Here is a 21,110-nt window from a genome sequence, read left to right as displayed (position 1 = left end):
ACAGGGGGAGCGCATATGTGCATGGGTGCATTTATGTATTCATTTTTTGTTTAGGACAGCGGAGTCCTCTCTGCTCTCACTTGGGGAGGGGCCTCCCCAGCCTCGGGGGGGCTCTGGATGGGGCCAAGGAAGAGCTGAAGCAGAAGAAAGCAGTGCAAATGCAAGCCAGGCTGGATGCTGGGGTGGGGGCTCCATGTCCCGTGTGGTGTGTGTGAAAGAGACAGAGGCGGACACAGAGACACGGCGACAGAGAGGATCCGTCTCCCTGGCTCCGGCGCTCATGTTTCCAGCCGTGTGCACTCAGGTCTCCCGGTATGCGTGTCTGTAGGCACCTGTATACGTGAGTCTCTGTGTTTTAAAAAGGAAAGTGATCAGTTTCATAGTAAAATAACAGCCCCAGCAAGCACCCTAGTCAGCAGCGGGGAGATCAATACCCCCGTTAATTGAATGCAACTCTCATAAATCAGGAGAGGAAGTCAGAATTAAACCTCCTTCCGGAGGTGGCCTGGAGAGCTCGTTCTCAGGGTAAGCAGACTGGACCAGAATCAGTGGTAACCTTGTGGGGCCGGGAGGAAGGGGCTGAGTCTCAGGGGCCTCTTTGGGGGACCAGCCTGAAGGGAGTTGAGGATTGGGGCCTGCGAGGAAATAGTGACCTGCCACTGGCCACCTGCGGAGCCAGAGTTCCCCGCTGGCCCCAGCCTGTTGCCCTAGGCCTCAGGTGGTGGAGGGAACAGAGCATCTGGGTCTGGCATGTGGCCTGCAGTGTTGGCTGCCTCTTTGGTCCCCTGGGGCAGTGCCTGGAGGCTGGCTGCACGAGGTCGGCCTTGGGAAGAAGGGTGGACAGTGACCAGAGGCCTCGCTTGGCATTCTTTCACTTTCCGAGTAAGAAACGATGGTTTTGGTGGAATGCCTGGGGCTTAGTGGGTGTGCAGAGAATATACTGAGGCCCAGGTCTCCCATGCCAGGTGCATTGAGCTGTTTTGCAGATGCAGTGAGGAGATGCAAGGCTGGTGCAGGGCAGTATCAGTCCTGGGAGTTTGCCGTCTGACCTTGGGAAAGCCGCTGTATCTGTCAGACGTCCTGGGACCTTGGGACCCAGGCAGGCTCTTGAGGTCACAGTGCCCATGGGAGGTGACTGAGCCCACGGGAGGTCACTGTGATGGGTTTGGGCCCACCAAGGGGCGGCTCCAGCAGGCAGGGAGGGGAGAGCTCTCAGGGAACACACCTGATAGCCTGGGAAGTCACCGTTCCCTCTCCCCATCCCCGCCCAGAGCTGTCTGCAAACCCCTCTGGTCTCAGAAGCTGTCTCGGGCCACCATGGGTACCTTCACTGGGATAGAGGCGTGTGGTTGGCAGGTCGGGGCCTCTTTCAGCCAGTGCCACCCAAGGGCAGCCCTCGACCCCCAGGGGCATGTTCTGGATTCCAACGGACTTTGCTGCAGAGCTAGCTGAAGTAATAATTATTAATCATCATAATAATTAATGATGATAATTAATGACAATAGTAAATAATAATAACAGCCACCCTCTATTGGGCACTTCTGAACTTTGAATGTCACCAGCAGCTTGGTGAGGAGGATCCCGTCTAGGTCTGAGCCAGGCCTGTGCAGTTGGCACAGCCCCGCGGTGCTGAGAGCTGGACCAACCACGTGACAGCCACGTTTACTGGGGATGGGATGTCAAAAAGTCCCAAGTTCCCAGTGCAGTCCCTGCCGGGCTGGGAGGGAGGTGGGATCCTTCAGGCTGCAAGTATGTCCTGTTGGCCCTGAGGGCTTCTTGATCGTGATGAATGTCTCCAGCTTTTCTGTTGAAGGCAGGGTGGGACCAGAGACCTTCCCTCCCCTCTTATTGGCCGTGCTGTGGGTTAGGATTCCTTCCTTCCTTCCTTCCTTCCTTCCTTCCTTCCTTCCTTCCTTCCTTCCTTCCTTCCTTCCTTCCTTCCTTCCTTCCTTCTATCCCTCCTCCCTCCCTCCCTCCCTCCCTCTCTCCCTCCTTCCCTCCTTCCCTCCTTCCCTCCTTCCTTCCTTCCTTCCTTCCTTCTATCCCTCCTCCCTCCCTCCCTCCTTCTCTCCCTCCTTCCCTCCTTCCCTCCTTCCCTCCTTCCCTCCTTCCCTCCTTCCTTCCTTCCTTCCTTCCTTCCTTCCTTCCTTCCTTCCTTCCTTCCTTCCTTCCTTCCTTCCTTCCTTTTCTGGAGACAGGGTCTCCCTCTGTCACCCAGGCTGGAGTGCAGTGGTAAATCTCAGCTCACTGCAACCTCCGCCTTCTGGGTTCAAGCGATGCTCCTGCCTCAGCCTCCGGAGTAGCTAGGATTACAGGCACCTGCCACCACCCCTAGCTAATTTTTTGTATTTTTAGTAGAATCGGTGTTTTACCATGTTTCCCAGGGTGGTCTCAAACTCCTGAGCTCAGGCAATCTGCCCACCTCGGCCTCCCAAAGTGCCGAGATTACAGGTGTGAGCCACTGCGCCTGGCCCTGGGGATTAGGATTTCAACATAGAAATTTTGTGGGGACACAGACATGGTTCATAGCAGGAGGCAAGACAAGCGCCTTCTATTGCTTACTCCTTCGCACAGCTCTCCCAGGGCTCCCTTTGACAGACAAGGGAGCCGAGGCTCAGAGAGGCTCGTGGGTCCAGGACATGCAGCACAGGGCCAGCCTGGTGGCCTGGCTGGCTCCAAAGTTCTCGGTGCTTCGAACACAGGTTGTTCCTCTTCTAAGCCCTCTGTGGCCCTGATAGGCCTTGAGGAGGGCAGGAGGCTTCCTGGAGTGTGTCCCCTGACCCCACTGAATAAGAAAAAGCCAGCACAGCAAGGCAGGTGTGGTATCAGGGCCAGGAGGTGGGAAGTCTCTCTTTGAGACGGTGTCTTGCTCTGTTGCCCAGCCTGGAGTGCAGTGGCTCAATCATGGCTCACTGAAGTCTCAACCTTCTGGGCTCAAGCAATCCTCCCACCTCAGCCTCCAGAGTAGCTGGGACCACAGGCATGTGCCACCACACCTGGCTAATTTCTGTATTTTTAGGGGAGATCGGGTTTCACCATATTGGCCAGGCTGGTCTCGAACACCTGACCTCAGATGATCCACCTGCCCCAGCCTCCCAAAGTGCTGGGATTACAGGTGCGAGCCACCATCCTTGACCAGGTAGGAAGTCTTTAGAAGGAAGCTCCAGGACTGTGATGGGCCAGTGGCCTTTGCCCCCCAGTGAAGCCCCAAGTGCCGGGCAAGAAGGAAACTGGCAGACCCTGTGTGGAGAACAGAAGGTGACCTTAGTTTGGTCCTAGGGCTCCAGATGCAGGGCACTGGCACAGAACATCTGGGGTCCCCAAGGCCAGCCTGAGGTCCAGTGATTTGCTAGGAGGACTCAGAACTCAGCACAGCCATGATCCTCACAGTGACAGCTTATTCCTGTGAAAGGATATGGATGAAAATCAGCCAAGGGGAGCGGCGCACGGACGGGGCAGGGCCCTGGAGATCTGCGTGGAGTACCGGTGTCCCTTTCCCAGTGGAGCTATGACAATGCTTGCTCTCCCAGCTATGATATGGGACAACACGCGTGGGTGTTGCCAGCCTTGGTGTCCAGCGATGTTATGGGGGCTCAGTCTCAGAGGCATGACTGACCACTCAGGGGCTGATCTCAGTCTCTGGCCCTTCCAGAGGTCAAGCTGAGGTGGCGTGGCCGAAGGCCCCCACCGTCAGTCACAAGGAAGCACAGACTGTCGGGGGTGGCCCAAGGCCCCACATAAACAGGGACACTTTTATCAGGGGGCACTCCAAGGGCTGAGGGGTGAGCTCCCGGGAGCGGATCCAGGGCAGGCCCTTCTTTCGGATGTGTGGGTGTGGACATCCTGGAGCTGCCCAGCTCACCTGTTACTGCACGCACAGTATGGGTTCTTGGGTACCTGCGTGTTCTTCCCTCTTGCCCTTGAGTGGCTCAGTGATACCCTGTGATGCGCCCCAGGGTCACCCCACACAGACACACCCTAGATTGCTCTCCCCTCTGCCCCCTCTCCCTGATAACCCCCCTCAGGGTGTCCTTGAGGCTGGGCCTGCGTTTGGTTCATCTGTTTGGTTCCTCTGTGCCTAGAGCCCAGCACCGAGCAGGCACGTGGTAAATATGTGTGTATGCACGTGGATGATGGGACCTCCTCTGGGGACACCGCTCCTGAGCTCTCCAGCCTCCCCTCTCCCTGACTCTCACAGGCCAGGTCTTCACTGTTCACGTTCATGCTGCTCTGCCGGAAGCCGCTGGTTCAAGCTCACCTGGGTTAACAGCCTTCCTCTCTTAAAATGCGTGTAACGAAGGCATAAAAGAAAAGAAAGGAAAATGTACTATAAGCAGGACCAAAGGGCTCAGGGGCATCTGCACCAGCTGGAGAAAGACTGGGTGCACTTGGTGGTGGGAGTAAGGCCCAGTGGATTGTCCCCTGTCCCCCCTGCCGGGGTAGATAGAATTCAAGGTTCGTACCCTGGTCATGGATTCTACAGGGTTAGGGTGGTTGTTGCCTGGGAAACTCCTTCTGCCAGAGCAGCTTCAGCCTCGCCTCCTGCAGGGCCTTTTGCTCAGTTTTGGCCTTGATCCTGATGTCCTTCCCCCACCCTGTGCATGGACCCCTTCCAGGTGAAATGGTGCATTCCTGCCTGTCTCAGAGCCCCCCTGTTGGCACCACCTTCCTGGGGTGTAAGAGGTGGAAAATGGATTTTCTTCCGGCAACCCAGCGTGTCTCAGGGCAGCCTTTTCTGATTGATTGAAGACAGTGTTCCATTTGTGGCTCTAGGCTGCCTCCTTTGCTGAAGAACAAGGCCTGGAGGCCCCTTGTAAGCTTGTAGGCGCTGCAGTTGTGTCCAGGCATTCATTAGGGCCACCTGGCTCCCTGTTCTCCACCAGGAACGTTGTCTCCAGCTGTCCCTCTCCAGCCATGTTGCCTGTTCAGCAGCCTTCTGTGCTGGGAGGGGTGAGCTTTGGGGCTAGGCTGCCTGGTTGGACTGATTTTCTCATTTAATAACTGTGCGACCCTAAGCAAGTCACTCAGCCTTGCTGTGCCTTGGTTTCCTTCCTGATCTGTCCGATGGGGGCATTAAGAGGGACCAGGATGTTGTCATGGGCATTAGACAAGATCAGAGTATAGAAAGAGCTGGACAAGTGAGTGCTCAATACCTGTTGGCTATGTAACTGTCATTATCGTTAGTGGAACGGTTTTCTCGTGTCCTCCTAAAAGTCTAAAAGAAGTCTTGCCTCCCTGGGCGGCCTTATGATGTCCATAGAAAAGATTTTAGGCTGGGCACGGTGGCTCATGCCTGTAATCCCAGCACTTTGGGAGGCCGAGGCAGGTGGATCATGAGGTCAGGAGTTCAAGACCAGCCTGGCCAAGAAGGTGAAACCCCATCTCTACTAAAAATACAAAAATTTGTTGGGCACAGTGGTGGGCACCTATAATCCCAGCTACTCAGGAGGCTGAGACAGGGAATTCCTTGAACCGGGGAGGTGGAGATTGCAGTCAGCTGATATTGTGATAGTGCACTCCAGCCTGGGCGACAGAGTGAGACTCTGTCTCAAAAAAAAAAAAAAAAAGATTTTAAATGGCATTGGTTTCCTAGGGCTGCTGTAACAAAGAAGCACAAACTGATTGTATTAAACTACCTGTCCCTAACACCCTGGCATAGACTGGTACTGCTCCATGGCCTGTTAGGAACCTGGCTGCACAGCAGGAAGTGGGCAGCAGGCAAGCAAGTGAGGCTTCATCCATATTTACAGCCGCTCCTCATCACTCCCATTACCGCTTGAGCTCCGCCTCCTGTCAGATCAGCGGTGAGATTAGATTCTCATAGGCTTGAAAACCCTATTGTGAACCATCCATGTGAGGGATCTAGGTTGCCTGCTTCTGATGAAAATCTAATGCCTGATTATCTGTCATAGTCTCCCATCACCCCCAAATGGGACCATCTAGTTGCAGGAAAATGAGCTCAGGGTTCCCACTGATTCTACATGGTGGTGAGTTGTATAATTATTTCATAATAATAGAAATAAAATGCACAATCAATGTAATGCACTTGAATCATCCTGAAACCACCCCCACTGCCCCTCTCCCTGGGTCTATGGAAAAATTGTCTTCCAAGAAACTGGTCCTGGGTACTAAAAATGTTGGAGACCACTGGATTAAACAATAAAAATTGATTGTCTCACTGCTCTGGAGGCCGGAAGTCTGAGATCAAGGCGTCAGCAGGCAGTGCTAGGGAAGGATCTGTTCCAGGCCCTGCTCCTGGCTTCTGGTTGTTCCTTGACTGATGGGAGCACAATTCGAGTCTTCACATGGTGTTCTCTCTGTATGTGAGTTTCAGACCAAATTTCCCCTTTTGATAAAAACACCAGTCATATTGGTCACTCCAATATGACCTCATATAATCACTCATTACATCTGCAGTGACCCTGTTTTCAAGTAAAGTCACATTCTTACCTATTGGGGGATAGGGCTGCAACATATGAATTTGAAGGAGGGGGGAACATCGTTTAACCCAGTGCAAAAATTGTATTTTATAATATATGAAAATCACATATTAAAATGTTTTTTTTGATCTACAAGGGTTTTTTTGCCCCCCCGATTTTTAAAAAAATTCAAACATTTCGAGGGTCCCTAAAATCAACGTGGGCCCTGGCCTGTACCTCCTGGCCCTGGTGGAGAAGTCAGTGCTTGTGCTGCCTACCCCATGGTGACAACACCAAGGCCCTGGGTTCCCCACACGGTGACAACACCAAGGCCCTGGGTTCCCCACACGGTGACAACACCAAGGCCCTGGGTTCCCCACACGGTGACAACACCAAGGCCCTGGGTTCCCTACACGGTGACAACACCAAGTCCCTGGGTTCCCCAGACCACATTGGCTGAAGGCCATTGGCCACCGTCCTCCCAGTCCAGCCCCTCTTTTTCTTTTCCAACCAGGCATTTCCCAGGCCATAGATCTGTTGTGGTTTGAGGCTTTATGACATCTACTTTTGTTGTCACTTTTAGAAAAACCTCTCAGGGAGAGAAGCCTCATCGTGTATGATTTGAAAATAGAAAGGGCTGTGCAAATGCTAAGTCCAGTATAATAATAGTGATGCCAAGTAATTCTGTTTTGAACAAGTTGAACTTGTTAAATCAGACAGATGCCATCTGCACTATTTAAAGCCTGTGCTGGCGATAGGTTTTACGCAGACACGCTTGTCGTAGGAAAATTGCTGAATCCCCCAGAAAGTAAAGTGCTTTGCTTTGTATTTGGGCGTATGATGCTTCCTCTCAGGAATGGGATGGCTGCTGTCCCTGGGGAGCAAAAGCATATCAAGCATGTATTGAGCATCTCCTGTATGCTGAGTACTTTACATTTGGCCTCACAGCTAATCCTCACAATAACTCTGTTACTCAGATTTCACAGGAGTTAAAGCCTGAGTTCAGAGAGGTTAGGTAACTTGCCTAAGGCCACACAAATGTGAAATGCAGCAAGGATTTGAACCCAGGACCTCTGACTTCCGGGGTTTCACTCTTTCCAATACATCTCTGGATAATGTGGAGAGTCACTGACCCAGGGCTTGAAACTCAAGGGCATCCCTTGATTTCTTTCTTTCCTATGAGGGCGGCAGGTGAATTAAAGCTTGGCCTTCAGCAATAGGGACATGGTTGGCAAAAAGAACTTCCTGACAGTAGGAGCATCCAGGAGAACCTAGGCTCTCTCTCTCTCTTTTTTTTTTATTTTAACAAAGTCTTGTTCTGTCACCCAGGCTGGTGTGCAGCGGTGCGATCACAGCTCGCTGCAGCCTTGACCTCATGGGCTCAAACGATCCTCCTGCCTCAATCTGAGTAGCTGGGACCACAGGCGCACACCACCATGCCCAGCTAATTTTTAAAATTATTTATAGAGATAGTGTATCACTCTGTTGCTCAGGCTGGTCTCGAACTCCTGGGTTCAAGTGATCCTCCTGCCTTGCCCTGCCAAAGTACTGGGACTACAGGCGTGAGCCTCTGGGCCTGGGCCTGGACTCTCTTTTGTGATGGATTAAAAACCATTTCCCCTCAATTCTGCAGATGGTGATTATCGTAGTTTCCTAGGGTTGCCATAAAAAATGACCACAAACCAGATGCCTTAAACCAACAGAAATTTACTCTTTCCCAGTTCTGGAGACAGAAGTCTGAAATTAGGGTGTCGGCAGGGCTGTATTCCTTCCAAAGCTCAAGGGGAGACCCCTTCCTGCCCCTTCCTGGCTGCTCCTGGTGGACGCTGGCAGTGCCTGGCCTTCTTTGTCCTGCAGATGCATCACTCCACTCTCTACCTCCTTCGTCACATGGCCTTCTCCCCTGGGTGTCTGCACGTGGCCTTCTTAGAAAGACCCCAGTCATTGGACTTAGGGCCAGCCTGATCCGATATGAACTCACCTGAACTAATTACATCTGCAAAGACCCTATTCCCAAGTAAGACCTCTTGCTTGCTTGCTTGCTTGCTTGCTTGCTTGCTTTTTTTTTTTTTTTTTTTTTTTGAGACGGAGTCTTGCTCTGTCGCCCAGGCTGGGGTGCAGTGGCGCCATCTGGGCTCACTGCAAGCTCCACCTCCGGGTTCACACCATTCTCCTGTCTCAGCCTCCCGAGTAGCTGGGACCACAGGCACCCGCCACCTCGCCCGGCTAGTTTTTTGTATTTTTTAGTAGAGATGGGGTTTCACCATGTTAGCCAGGATGGTCTCGATCTCCTGACCTCGTGATCTGCCCGTCTCAGCCTCCCAAAGTGCTGGGATTACAGGCTTGAGTCATCGCGCTCGGCCAAGTACACTAATATTAAAGGTAGAACTTGATGGAGTTTTACATATAGACAGATACTGAGATTAGGTTACATAGAATATTTCTAGTACACAATATTTCCTGTGTTCCTTCAACGGAAGTCATTCTTAGCCCCTAAACCTAATTTCGACCCTGGCTTCTATCAGCATTACTTTTGCCTGTTCTTGAACATCATATAAATGGAGTCACAGAGTACGTTATCTTTTTTATTTTATTTTTTTTTTTTTTTTTTTTTTTTTTTTTTGAGGCGGAGTCTCGCTCTGTCGCCCAGGCTGGAGTGCAGTGGCCGGATCTCAGCTCACTGCAAGCTCCGCCTCCCGGGTTTACGCCATTCTCCTGCCTCAGCCTCCCGAGTAGCTGGGACTACAGGCGCCCGCCACCTCGCCCGGCTAGTTTTTTTTTGTATTTTTAGTAGAGACGGGGTTTCACCATGTTAGCCAGGATGGTCTCGATCTCCTGACCTTGTGATCCGCCCGTCTCGGCCTCCCAAAGTGCTGGGATTACAGGCTTGAGCCACCGCGCGCCCGGCCTATTATTTTTTTTTAGACAAAGTCTTGCTCTGTCACCAGGCTGGAGTGCAGTGACACGATCTCGGCTCACTGCAACCTCCGCCTCCTGGGTTCAAGTGATTCTCCTGCCTCAGCCTCTTGAGTAGCTGGGATTACAGGGACACACCATCACACCCGGCTAATTTTTTGTTTTTGTATTTTTAGTAGAGACGGGGTTTCACCATGTTGGCCAGGCTGGTCTCAAACTCCTGACCTCAGGTGATCTGCCTGCCTCGGTCTCCGAGTGGGATTACAGGCGTGAGCCACTGTGCCCAGCCCATAATCTTTTTTATTTGGCTTATCATGCTCAGCATTGTGACTCTGAGATTCATCTATGTCATTGCACATAGCAGTAACTTCATTTTTACAAAAATTTTTTTATGTCCATAGGTTATTGGGGAGCAGGTGGTATTTGGTTACATGAGTAAGTTCTTTAGTGATGATTTGTGAGATTTTGGTGCACCCATCACCTGAGCAGTATACACTGCACACTATGTGTAGTCTTTTATCCCTCACATAAGGCCACATTCTGAAGTTCCAGCTGGGCATGAATTTTGGAGACACTCTTCAGCCTACAGTGATGGAGCCCTGAGCACGGGGCCCACACTGGGCAGTGCCCGGCTCCACACAGGAAAACGGAGTCTCTGTCCTCGAGGACTCAGGACTCCGTTCGGGGTTTCAGGCTGGCCACTCACAACCACACCACAGCGGGGCAGGAGATTCAGAAAGTGATCTGGCTCTTGCAGCACAGATGGAGAGGAGCCTTGCTCCAAGGAGAGGTGCCTCCAGGAGGGGCTGAAATGGGTTGAGGTCCGTTCCAAAGTCTCTAGTTGACCTGGCAGGACCCCCGGCTTGTCTTGACATAGGTTGTTTGTGCCCTGGGGTCTCTGGTTAGAAGGTAGGACAGGCGCCCAGTTTTTCTCCACCTTGCGTGCCTCCTGTCATGATGGGAGCCCTAGAGCCCGGCCTTAGCTGCCCTTGCTGGTCTCCAACCCTGACCCTGCAACAGTGGAGGTTTCCCTGCCTCTGCACTCTGTCCTTGAAATATTCATTCCAGGCCGGGTATGGTGGCTCACACCTGTAATCCCAGCACTTTCAGAGAACGAAGCGGGAGGATCACTTGAGCCCAGGAGTTGGAGAACGGCCTGGGCAACATATTTTCTACAGAAAATTTTTTTAAAAATTAGCTGGACGTGGTGGCTCATCCGTATGGTCCCAACAACTTGGGAAACTGACTTTGGATGGTCGCTTGAGCCCGGGAGGTTGAGGCTGCAGGTGATCTCGCCACTGCACTCCAGCTTCTGTCCAGGGTGGCAGAGTAAGAGCCCTTCTCTCTCTGCCTCTCTCTCTCTGTATATAAAAAAATATTCATTCCTGTCAAAGGAGCGTCCATCCTGCCCCTGTAGGTCAGCATGGAAAGCAGCTCCACGATCTTCATCTGGACTGATTTCAGAGCCCAGCAGACATCAAATCAGCATGTTTCTTCTTGGGGTGAACCCAGGCATTCTCGGTGGGAGCACATCACTGCCCAAAGGGCGAACACTGGTTCTTGAAACAAGCATAGTAGCGGTAAGAACGTGTAAGAAATTTCCTAGGCCGGGCGCGGTGGCTCACGCCTGTAATCCCAGCACTTTGGGAGGCCGAGGCGGGCGGATCACAAGGTCAGGAGATCGAGACCACGGTGAAACCCCGTCTCTACTAAAAATACAAAAAATTAGCCGGGCGCAGTTGTGGGCGCCTGTAGTCCCAGCTACTCGGGAGGCTGAGGCAGGAGAATGGCGTGAACCCGGGAGGCGGAGCTTGCAGTGAGCCGAGATCGCGCCACTGCACTCCAGCCTGGGCTGGGCGACAGAGCGAGACTCCGTCTCAAAAAAAAAAAAAAAAAAAAAGAAATTTCCTAGATGGGCCATAATGAGAAAAGGTTGATGTGTCCTGGTCTAACCCAAGTCCCTGTGGCTGCTGCTTCAGCCACATCAATATCAGTGCTGATCACGAATGCAAACAGTGCCGATGTCGCACAGGTGCCGCTGGCCACGCACTTCACAGCTCTCTCTTCATTCAGGCCTCACGATGGTAGCTGCCCTTATTTCTTAAAAGACGAGACTGGTGAACACAGAGAGGCTCAGTGACCTGCCCAGGGTCACACAGCTCATAGGGGGCTGAGCTTCTCTCGTCTCCTTGTGTGGTACTGGTAATGGTAATGAACCTTGATGCGTTTTGGACGGATGAAAAATACTCCTACTTCCTTCTGCCTGAAGACTTTTTGAGCAAACGAAGCAGGTGGCTTTTAAGTCTCTTCTCTTTCTTCTTTGCAATCTCACAGAAGACTGTCGTGCATTCAACTTTGTGCTCCAAAAAGCCATGTCCAAGCCCTGGTCCCCAGGACCTGTGACTGTAACCTTATTTGGATATAAGGTCTTTGCAGATGTAGTCAAATTAAGAGGAGGTGCTACTGGATTTGGATGGGCCCCGGTTCCATGGCTGGTGTTCTTATAAAGAGAGGAAGGTGGACACAGACACACACAGGGGAGAAGGCCGTGTGAAGGCGGAGGTGGAGGTCGGGGTGAAGTAGCCACAGGCTGAGGAACACTGAGGACTGCTGCTACCTCCGGAAGTTGGGAGGGAGGCCTGGGGGAGACTCCTGCAGAGTCGGAAGGCACTGGCCGTCCTGCCGCCTTGCTGTCTGCCTTCCAACCTCCAGAGCTGCCAGAGGAGAAATGGGTGTGGTTTTAAGCCACCTGGTTTGTGGAGATTATTTCAGTTGCCTAAGGAAACTAACACAAAAGTGGTGGCATTTTTTATTTTAAGAGTTTTATGTTTGTTTGTTTTTGTCAAAATTTGCCTTGGGCACTGAACTAAAGAGTGAGAGGACAGACTGGATTGTGTGTACGTGTGTGCGTGTGTGTGTGCGTGTGTACATGCGTGTGTGCAAGAGTGTGCGTCTGTGTGTGCATGTGTGTGCGTGTGTCCATGTGTGCGTGGGTGCGTGTGTGCATGTGTCTTTGCGCATGTGTGCATGTGTCTACTGGGGTGTGTATACGTGTGCACGTGTGTGCGTGCATGTGTGTGTATGTGTGTGCATGCATGTGTGCACGTGTGTGCATGCATGTGTGCGTGCATGTGTGCACGCATGTGTGTGTGCATGTGTGAGTGCCTTGTGCATGTGTGTGTGCATGTGTGAGTGTGTGCGTGTGTGCATATGTGTGTTGTGTATGCATGTGTGTACATAAGGGGCTCATTCCCCATTCCTGTCATCTGCCTTTTGTCCCCTCCACTTCTGTGTCTGCTTTGCCCCTACCTGTCATCCTGACTAGTCCCCTGACGTGTATGGGGCTACTGCCCTTTCTTTCTTTAGGAAAGGTGGAGGTGGGAGAGGAGGATGGCTGCAGAGGGCGGGTGGCCATTGAGGGTTTCTGTTATGCCTTCTCTAGTGGGCAGCTCACCAGGCTCAGAAGATGAGGAGAGGTGGGGTTTGCAGACCCGAGCGGAGCCCAGGTTGGAAAAATCCTTCATTGAATTCCTGTTATGTGCAACCATAAAGACCAGTACCTTGTATAGGGATAAACGGAGCTTAAACAGGGCCGGCAAAGCCACGGGGTGAGGTGAGAATCAAAGGAAACCGAATTAATATGTTTAAAAAAAGGCAAGCAGCTTCCTGGAAAAAGACCCCCAGGGCTATCTTTGTGTGAGAAGATCTGCCAGCCGAGGGGAATCCATCTCAATAGAAGTTTGCAATGAGATAAGTACGACATATGACGGCTAATAAATGTCCCTGAGAGCTGAGTAGTAATCAACACAGGAAATAAATTCTCCAAAAATAGAAGCAACACTGGTATCGATGGTGAGGTGGAGGGCTGTGGTGGTGGCAGTCACCTCCTTTAAGATCCTGGGAAGGATTTGTTCTCAGGAAGCCAGTGATAATTTACCGGAGTTTTAATACCTGGCAAGTTCCCAGGCTTCTGTAGGTGGAATTCATTTTGGCACAATACGGCCTCTTGGGAGGAAATAGAGAGACAGACTGGGAGAGGCCTGGCTGTGCCTGGGAAAAGGCCTCTGTCACTTGTGTGGTCCCTGGACAGAACCTAGCCAGGCTCCTGAATGGAATTCCTCTGCCTGTTTCAGCCCCATGTGTTGCCCTTCAGCACACATGCAGTAATGCACAGGCATGCCTGCCACGTGCAGATAGGGTCACATGTGCAGATAGGGTCACATGTGCAGTCGTGGGCACACGTGCAGTTGTGGGCACACATGCAAATGTGATCACATGTGCAGTTGTGGGTATGTGTGCAGTTATGGGTATGTGTGCAGTTGTGGGTATGTGTGCAGTTGTGGGCACACGTGCTGTTGTGGGCACATGTGCATATGTGGGGACATGCGCAGATGTGGGGACATGCGCAGATGTGGGCACATGTGCATATGTGGGGACATGCGCAGATGTGGGGACGTGCGCAGATGTGGGGAAATGCGCAGATGTGGGGACATGTGCAGATGTGGCACCTGTACAGTTGTGGGCACATGAAGATATGTTCCCTGACTGCTCAGGGAAGGTGGATGTGAGGCCTGGGGCCGAGGGGCGGGGATGTCCAGTAGTAAGGGCCTCTCTGCAGATATGATAACACATGCAGTTGTGGGCACATGTGCAGTTGTGGGCACACATGAAGTCATGACCAACATGTGCAGATATGGGCTTTCCTAGATGTCTGTAACGTGTGTACTGACTGGGGTAGGCTGCCAGCTCCATCTTCTCACCCGATCCACTCCCCACCATTTGGTCTGCTTGGGGTTAGGGTTTGGGAGCCTGGGGCGTTGCACAGCCTGCCAGCTTTGCCTGTGGGCCTACTGGCAGGGCCCTCCTGGGAAGGTCATCTTGGCCGGTTCTGTGGCTCACCTCCGACTTCTCCCACTTAGGATGCCCCCTGGGGCTGGCCTCATGGAGCGGATCCAGGCTATTGCCCAGAACGTCTCCGACATCGCTGTGAAGGTGGACCAGATCCTGCGCCACAGCCTGCTCCTGCACAGCAAGGGTGGGTGCCAGGGGGCGGGGGTGCCCTCTACCCCAGGGAGCCAATGAACTGGGTGCTGGGCGGGCCCTGGAAGGGTGGGACACCTGAGGTGTGGCTGACTTCTCTTCACAGCAGCTCTCCTGGGTCTTCGGGGCCCCAGTTTAGGCTTTCAGGAGGAGGACTGGGGGTTCACTCCCCCCGACCTGGCAGGAGGGCACTGAGGACAGAGAGGATCCCTGGAATCCCAGCCTCTGGGGTCCACAGTTCCAGAAGTGAGGCCACCTGGGGAAGGGTCCCCGGGCGGCCCCCTCCAGTCCCTGTGATGTGAGGAGCAGCGAGCTGGGGGCTGCAAACCTCATTTCTGTCTCCTCAGAAAACACTGGGTACGCTTTCGGTGGGTGCATGAGGTCTGCCCATCCAGGCGGCTGCTGGGTAGCTGTTCGCACCAGCTCCTCACTGCTCCTGAACCTCCTGAGGAGGCTGCGGGCAGCCCAGGCCCAGGATGACCTTGTGCGTGGGTTGTGCTGCTGGTGAGCTTTAAGGTGGGAAAGTCTGGCAGCAGTTTGTGTGGGAAGCTGCCTCCTGCACCCAGGCCTCCCTCCCTGGGCTCCTCCTTGGACCCAGGCCTTCAGCAAGGTGACCTCTCCCTACAGTGTCAGAAGGCCGGCGGGACCAGTGTGAGGCGCCCAGTGACCCCAAGTTCCCTGACTGCTCAGGGAAGGTGGAGGTGAGGCCTGGGGCTGGGGGCGGGGATGTCCACTAGCTAGGGCCTCTCTGTCCAGCCCCGCCCCTAACCTAGGCACAAGCTGGCAGAGGCCAACCTCAAGGAAACGGCTTCTCTGCTCAGTGCATCCACCCCACCCATCAACCCAAATCCCCCAGGAGGAGTCGCCCTCAGGTGTCGGTGCTTTCTCACAGCAAATGATTAAATCTCCGAGTGTCACCGCCAGCAGCCAGAGTCCCCCAGAGACTCAGAGGAGTGGCCCTGGACACCCTGTCCCCGCTCTTCCTGGCCCAGCCAAGAGCTGGACACAGAGTCTTCCTGCCCCATCTCTGGGGCCACCGCTGGCTGTGTGAAGTCTCCCCTGTAGGAGCTGTCCACAGCCATGAAGCCAGCGCCCCGCTGGTTCTGAATGCCCTAAGGGGTGGGCAGTGGAGCCGCAGACCCCTTCCTCGGTGACCATCTGGGATCACTGCAGGTGGATCCTGCCTGGGCTCCAGCCCTGGCCACCTTGGAGGCTGCTGCCTGACCTTGGCCTCTAGCCCAATAGTGCTCTGGTAGTGGGGAGACAGGGACCAAAGGGAGAGTGAGACAGCCAGGACTCCTGGCTCTTTGCCCCAGACCTTTGAGCCAGCGTTCTCTCCCAGTCCCTCCTCTTTCCAGACATGAGGGCTGGTGAACCTGCCCCTGCCATCTCTGGGGTCCTTCGGGCAGGTCCTTGTTCAGTCTCTTCTCTGCCCTGTCCCCTGTTGTATCAGTAGGGTGGGCCGCATGGGCCCCATCCTTGACCTCAGGGCCCCTGGGGTGCATGTGCAGGGGAGCCCCCGAGGGTTGGTGGGGCTGGCGCAGCCCCCTGCCCAGCCTGGCCCTCTCTGCAGTGGATGCGTGCCCGCTGGACCTCCGACCCCTGCTACGCCTTCTTCGGGGTGGACGGCACCGAATGCTCCTTCCTCATCTACCTCAGTGAGGTCGAGTGGTTCTGCCCCCCGCTGCCCTGGAGGAACCAGACGGCTGCCCAGAGGGCACCCAAGCCCCTCCCCAAAGTCCAGGTGGGCCTGGGAGGTGGGTGGGCTGGTGAGGGGCCGGCATGGCTGGACATCCTCAGGGACAGTGGGCAGAAACCTCTGCCCTGGGGGAATGAGACTGAGCGGCTGTGCCAGGTGTGCGGGCGAGTCCCAGCCCACCCTGCCGGGCAGACAGGAGGCCAGCCTGCCAGGGTCTGTCTGCCTTCTTTGAGATGCCACCAAGCTGGGCCTCTTTGCAGAGCAGGTGGGGGCCTGGAGGTGCCCCCTTAATGGACTAGAATAGTAGTAATAGCAGCTGTCACTTATTGAGGGCTTTCTGTGTCCAGACGCTTTATTTGCACTTAAAGTTCCCAGCCATCCTCGTGCAATCATATTTGACAGACGATGCATCTGAGGTTTACCGTTGAATTAATGGGCTTGAGGCGCACAGTTGCTGTGGTAGCCACATCTGTCCCCTGCCATCAGAGTTCTGGCTGTGATCACCGCCCACTGCCTCCCTGCTGTGGCTGGGATCCCAGGAACTGCTGTGGTTGGCTACCTCCCTGGAAGGGCTGGGTGCCGGTGGTTAGAGCTGGGCTGGGGAGAGTGTGTTGATGGGGAGGGCAGGACTCCCTAGTTTTGGGGCTGATGAGCCCTTTACAAAGTGTGGGAGAAGCTGGAGCAGGCCCTAGCCTCATGGGAGGGTGCCAGCCCCTGTCCCCAGGCCAGCAGGAATGATGGTGGCTACAGGTCGAGGGGCAGAGAGAACTGAGGTCTGGACCCCTCCAGGCAGTTTTCCGAAGCAACCTGTCTCACCTCCTGGACCTGATGGGCAGCGGGAAGGAGTCCCTGATCTTCATGAAGAAGCGGACCAAGAGGCTCACAGCCCAGTGGGCGCTGGCTGCCCAGCGCCTGGCGCAGAAGCTGGGGGCCACCCGGAGGGACCAGAAGCAGGTGCGTGGCCCCTGCCCCCTCATGTGCAGGAGTTGAGAAAGCTCAGGGCCCCCACTTCCAAGTGGGCATGGAATAGGTCTTCAAACAAGCTGTAGTGGGCTTCTGAATTTGATCAGAGGGAGCGAGGAGTGGAAATGGCAGAGTCAGGATAGAAGTCTGTGGTGGTGGCCCCTGGCCCTTTTCAAGGTTAGGACCGAATGACAAGCCCCCAAGGGGTCCTGCATTCTGTGTACATCTGGTTCATGTCAGGCAGAAAAGTCATGGTATTGGCCTGGAAATTGGGAATATTCTGGGGAGCTTTGTTAGCTCATCCCTCCCTTCTTCCTTCCCTCCCTCTCTTCCTCCCTCCACCCAGTAGATATTTACATGACTGTCACATTGCCCTTTTATTTCTTTCAGAGCCCTTATCATTTCATGAAATTATCTCTTGTCTGTGTTCACTGTTGTCTACCTCTTCCATCTGGAACATAAGCTCCATGAGGGCAAGCACGCGACTATCTTGTTCACCCGTGTCCCCAGTGCCTGATCTGGTCACTCTGGTGCCAGAAAGCACCTGCTGGGGCCCAGCCTGGAGACAGGGTCTGCTGCCAGCTGGTCTCCTGGCCGGTGCCCCTGGGGAGCGGGGCTGAGAGCTGCTGCTCCTCCCTGCTCACCCTCTGTGTTGCACCAACCCAGATCCTGGTCCACATCGGCTTCCTGACGGAGGAGTCCGGGGACGTGTTCAGCCCTCGGGTCCTGAAGGGCGGGCCCCTGGGGGAGATGGTGCAGTGGGCAGACATTCTGGCTGCGCTCTATGTCCTGGGCCATGGCCTGCGGGTCACAGTCTCCCTGAAGGAGTTGCAGAGGTGAGTGCTGGGGAAAGCCACTGGCGTCGAGTGGGGCAGGGAGGGGATGAAGGGGAACCCCTCCCCTCCCTCCCGGGGGCCGTGGGAGCCCCTGCTCCGCCTGCAGGTCCCACGGCCCTGAGGCCCTGAGACCCTGGGAGGCGTCCTGGTGTTCTGCGAGACATCGCCCGCAATTCCCCTCCTTCTGCCTGGTCTTGGGGGATGTAGCCGGGAAGTGTGTTTGCATAGCTCTGTCTGGCCAGGGCTTGGCTCCTTCTCTGGTGTTTCTGCTTGGGGACTGACACGTATTGGCTTGTGGAGTTGAGCCACGTCTGCACGCCAATTGAGCCCCTCTGCCTGCCATTCTGGAAGGCTTGGTTTCTCTTCTGGAACTGGGCTCCTTCTTGGGTCTACTTTAGGGTCTGGAGACCAGTAAGAGGTGGAGGGTGAAGGGAGTGGGCGGGTGGTGCCTATCCCTTATCCAGTGCTGGGCTTTTCAGGGTCCCTCAGATGCTGTGGGAGGTGGAAGGGCAGTGATTAGAGGCTCCCCTGGGTGCTTGAGGGTAGGATGGGGTGAGGCTGAGAGTGTGGGGATACCAAGGGGGTAAGAGTGTGTGATTGGGTTTATTTTTAACCACTGTTTCTGTGGGATATAGGAATACAGAAGATTTTTCTCTCTTTATTAATATTTATTATATGATATTTGATGCACACAAAGTCTATTTAAAGTATGTTGTGAAACACAAGAGTCAAATCACCTCCCATGTGTGACCATCCACTTAAGATCATTATGTCACCAACGACTCTGTGTCTGGTGTCCGCTGATCTCTCTGCCTCCTCCCCAGACGAAGCCTTAACTTGAACTTTGTGTATATTATTCCTTTGCTTTTTTTTTTTTTTTAAATGGAGTTTCTCTCTTGTCACCCAGGCTGGAGTGCAGTGGCGCAATCTCGGCTCACTGCAACTTCCACCTCCCAGGTTCAAGAGATTCTTCTGCCTCAGCCTCTTGAGTTTGCTGGGATTACAGGCGTGCGCCACCACGCCGGGCTAATTTTTGTATTTTTAATAGAGACAGGGTTTCGCCATGTTGGCCAGGGCTGATCTCCAACTCCTGACCTCAGATGATCCACCTGCTTTGGCCTCCGAAAGTGCTGGAATTATAGGCGTGAGCTACTGCGCCCAGCTTCTGCTATACATATATTTTAAAATCTTATTTATTTTAAAATAGAGATGGGTTTTCGCCATGTTGCCCAGGCTGCTCTCAAACTCCTGGGCTCACGTGATCTGCCTGCCTCAGCCTCCCAAAGTGCTGGGATTACAGGCACGAGCCACGTGCCCGGCCTACTCTGCTATCTAACATAGAACTTATTCCTTCTATCTATCTATATGTTTGTACCCATTAACCAAACCAACCTCTCTTTATCCCCGCTCCTCACCACATTTGATGAGATTATTCCTCAAGGTCTTCCTTAAAGACCCCAGAATTGTTTGCATGTGAATCAACTTTTCTTCATTAGCCCATTAACTTCTACTCAGGTGGTTTTCAAGTGGTTTCCTTGTGTGTCTCCCCAGAGCCTCCCCAGAGCCTCTTGCTGGTCTAATTAGCCCTCTCTCCACTAATGCTGACGCTCTGTAGTGTTGGAGAGCAGAGGATGCTGATGAGGACAGAGCCATGGCAATCTTAGGTCACTAGGGCCCAGCAAAGCACCAATCTTGGGCAGCTCCTTAGTTTCTACACTTCTTCCCTGCAACTCAGAGTTTGCCAGTAACTCAGGAAGAACGTCCGTGACTCTGATCAGAGGGAGGAGTCTGGGCCAGTTGTTTTGAGTAGTGGGAGAAGGAGGCTGGGTCTGGATTGTGTTGCTTAGGAGTCTGCTAAATGACCCAGTGCTTTGAAGGTTTTCATCCCCATCGCCTGAAATTCACAGCGCTGGAGTCATCCTTTTAAGTGAATGCATTCAATGGATAGGCTCAGTAAAGATGAAAAAGTGTCTCCAGAGAGGAACAGCACATGTAAGTGAGGCTATGGGGCAGAAGCAGGTTGATGCCAGAGACTAAAGAGGCAGCTGTGCGCTTGTGGCTGTGTTGAGAAGCACCGTCCAGGTCAAGGGTGGGCTCTAGGGGAGGAAATCCCCACCTTGAAATAGCAGGTCCAGGAGCTTCAAGGAACCCGGCTGGGAGCTGTCCCCAAGTGCTAGTGCTGAACCCACAGAGGGACTCCCAGTGCTGGGAGAGGGAAACAGCACATCCCTCACTCTGGCTCTCACCCTGGTGACACCTTGTTGTCAGATCCAGCTGTTCGCACTGTGCAGGCCACTTTAGAGCCAAGGTGTGGGGCCCCCTCGCTTGCCTGCACCCACTGCTGCACACTAAACTGTGTCCACCCCCGGCTCCCTCTGAACAGAGGGCCTGGAAGAGGCATTGAGGCTGTCTGTGGAACAGAGCGCTGCAGAGGCAGTTAGCATTTGCAGATTACGGAAAGAGGTGATTTTTCCCTGGCCTGGAAGCTTCCTACAGGGAAGTCAGAAGGGGCGGGGCTGAGGAGGAGGGAGAAGAGAAGGGACCTGGGTTGGGGGAAGCTAAAAAGGTCTTGAGCAACTTGTGAGTGGCACAGCCAGTGACTGTGGCTGACCATGAGTCAGACCTTCCTCAGCAGAGCAGCTAAGAAGGGTCTAGTGGCCCTTGATGCCTGGGTCACCAGAGACCCCAGGACGTAGTGGGAAGAATTCTGGTGAATGGGAAGAATTCTCAAGGAATGAGAAGGTGTCTCCTCTGCATTCATGACAGCCCAACGCCACCCATATCATCTTTCTGTAAGAAAGGCAGATATCTGACGAGTCTCCTTGAGAGGTGGGAATGGAACTCAATTGTTCTGCATCTCAGCCCATGCTGGGTTTCTGCTCTCTCGCCTTACCCTGAGCTCTTACTTTCCCAGAGCTCTGCATCCTCTTCTGGTCTCTCCCCTGGGCCCAGCACTGAGCCTGTGGTCAGGACAGTTGCCAACACCCATCTCAGGGCCAGAGCAGGGACAACGGGGGTGGCTGCACTTGGGAGGCCCTGAAAGTGAGGCCCTGGTAAAAAGTGACAAGATCAGGAAATGCCCTTTACTTTACTATTGATTGTAATTTACTGCCTTGTTCTTTACTATTCATATGCCCTCAGACATGCACACAGAGACCCACATGCACACACACATGTGAACACCCATTCACATGCATGCACACGTGTGTATACACTCATGCAACCTCTGCATGCACC

The 21,110-nt window shown here is 53.7% G+C and overlaps 3 protein-coding genes across 16 annotated transcripts in view; 1 reads left to right on the top strand and 2 right to left on the bottom strand.

The window, feature by feature from the left end:
• MXRA7 (matrix remodeling associated 7) overlaps positions 1-21,110 on the bottom strand; it is a 1,130,960-nt gene that overhangs the window by 198,347 nt on the left and 911,503 nt on the right. The window lies entirely within an intron of this gene.
• Positions 1-21,110, bottom strand: part of JMJD6 (jumonji domain containing 6, arginine demethylase and lysine hydroxylase) — a 1,042,475-nt gene that overhangs the window by 159,587 nt on the left and 861,778 nt on the right. The window lies entirely within an intron of this gene.
• MGAT5B (alpha-1,6-mannosylglycoprotein 6-beta-N-acetylglucosaminyltransferase B) overlaps positions 1-21,110 on the top strand; it is an 81,446-nt gene that overhangs the window by 19,928 nt on the left and 40,408 nt on the right. For both annotated transcript variants that reach the window (XM_050764222.1, XM_050764221.1), the window contains 5 exons: positions 14,255-14,370; positions 15,003-15,076; positions 15,949-16,119; positions 16,864-17,028; positions 17,704-17,873. In XM_050764222.1, the coding sequence (XP_050620179.1) occupies positions 14,255-14,370; positions 15,003-15,076; positions 15,949-16,119; positions 16,864-17,028; positions 17,704-17,873 (696 nt within the window). The remainder of the gene's footprint in view (positions 1-14,254; positions 14,371-15,002; positions 15,077-15,948; positions 16,120-16,863; positions 17,029-17,703; positions 17,874-21,110) is intronic.

Source organism: Macaca thibetana, chromosome 16 (genome assembly GCF_024542745.1).
Source record: "Macaca thibetana thibetana isolate TM-01 chromosome 16, ASM2454274v1, whole genome shotgun sequence".
In the NCBI taxonomy this organism is placed as follows: Eukaryota; Metazoa; Chordata; class Mammalia; order Primates; family Cercopithecidae; genus Macaca; species Macaca thibetana.
The sequence above is the reverse complement of the archived record's forward strand: the minus strand, read 5'-3'. Positions and strand labels throughout refer to the sequence as shown.